The following is a 1,500-nucleotide window of genomic DNA, read 5'->3' on the forward strand; positions in this document are numbered from 1 at the left end:
CAGGGAGGGGGCAGGCCAGGGTGGGCCACGGCGGCACAACAGGTGCAGCTGGGTGCGGCTCTTCTGCTTGGCCAGGCGCATGGCGGCCGGCGGGTTGCAAGGCAGGCCCAACTCCTGGCAGAGCAAGGCTGTGAGCACCAGGCAGTCATCCCAGTAGGAAAAGCAGCCATCGAGCTGCAGGCCGCGTGCCCGCACCAGCTCCGCCAGCACCCGGGCGTTCTCCTCATCCCGCCGGTGCTCTGTGACGTCGAAGTGGATGAAGGTCTGCACCAGCTGGGACGCAAAGTGGTTGGGGTCTGACTCCACCAGGTGTAGCTGCAGAAAGCACAGGATGGCGACAAGCCGAGATCAGCTTGTGTCGGGCACTGGGCAGTGGGATGGCGCCTGGAATACAGTCCTAGCCCTTGGGGGAGAAGGGTTCACTAGCGCTAGGCGCTCAACGCGTGTTGATTGAGTGAAAAGTGCAGAGGTGAGACACCTAATGCAGCCCAGAGGGGAGGGAAGGCAACCTAGAGGAGCCAGTGCTTAAACTGGGAGCTGAGTAAGATTTGCTGAGTGCTTAGTCGCTCAGTCGTGTCTGACTCTGCGACCCCATGGACTGTAGCCTGCCAGGCTCTTCTGCCCCTGGGATTCTCCAGGCAAGAACACTGGAGTGGGTTGCCATGCCCTCCTCCAGGGGATCTTCCCAGCCCAAGGATCGAATCCAGGCCTCCCACATTGCAGATGGATTCTTTACCGTCTGAGCCTCCAGGGAAGCCTGATAAGATTTAGCCAGAGGAAAGATAGTTGCAGGAGGGAGGTGGGTGGGGGGAGTGATCTAGGTGGGTGAGGGTGTCAGAAAGGGTTGGTTGACTCCTACTGGCAGGCACAGTCTGGCCTGGGTTTGTAGGGAAACCAACAGGGTTAGGGCTTGGGACTGGTGGCCCGAGGGGGGGCCTTTTACTCTCGGCGGGAACAAAATTCAGCTAGGGGCCAAAAAAAAGAATTGAGACTTCTAACCTGGGCGGGGCGATAGGCCCTGCCCCTACGCTGAGGCTCTGTGCTAAATCGGTTCAGTCGTGTCCGACTCTCCGCGACCCTATGGACCGTAGCCTGCCAGGCTCCTCTGTCTATGGGGGTTGTCCAGGCAAGAATAGTGGAGTGGGTACAGTGCCCTCCTCCAGCGGACCTTCCCGACCCAGGGATGGGGACCTTCCCGAACCAGGGATCGGAACCCTGGTTTCTTAACATCTCTTGCTTTGGCAGGCGGGTTCTTTAAGCACTAGCTCCACCTGGGAAGCCCAAGCTGGACCGCCCCCTCACAGGCCCCGCCCCCAGGCCAACACCTCCCGGGCCCCGCCTTCACCACGCCCACCGGGACTCAAAGCTCCGCCCACCTTGAGCCCGTAGTCGCGCGCCGCCTCCCACACGAACTTCTTGCTGACGCCGCCGGCGCCGAGCAGCAGCAGCTGCTTTCCCTCCATGAGGCAGCGCGCCGAGCGCCGCAGCATCGTCTCCACC

General features: G+C 61.6%; 1 protein-coding gene across 1 annotated transcript in view; it reads right to left on the reverse strand.

Annotated features, from left to right (window-relative positions):
* The window catches only part of CARNS1 (carnosine synthase 1), an 8,660-nt gene that overhangs the window by 2,160 nt on the left and 5,000 nt on the right, over nucleotides 1-1,500 (reverse strand). Inside the window, exons 7-8 of the mRNA XM_010837829.1 lie at nucleotides 1,377-1,493; nucleotides 4-315 (exon numbers count right to left, since the gene is read on the reverse strand). Of these exons, the coding sequence (XP_010836131.1) occupies nucleotides 4-315; nucleotides 1,377-1,493 (429 nt within the window). The remainder of the gene's footprint in view (nucleotides 1-3; nucleotides 316-1,376; nucleotides 1,494-1,500) is intronic.

This window comes from Bison bison, unplaced genomic scaffold (genome assembly GCF_000754665.1).
Source record: "Bison bison bison isolate TAMUID 2011002044 unplaced genomic scaffold, Bison_UMD1.0 scf7180017864080, whole genome shotgun sequence".
Taxonomy (NCBI): Eukaryota; Metazoa; Chordata; class Mammalia; order Artiodactyla; family Bovidae; genus Bison; species Bison bison.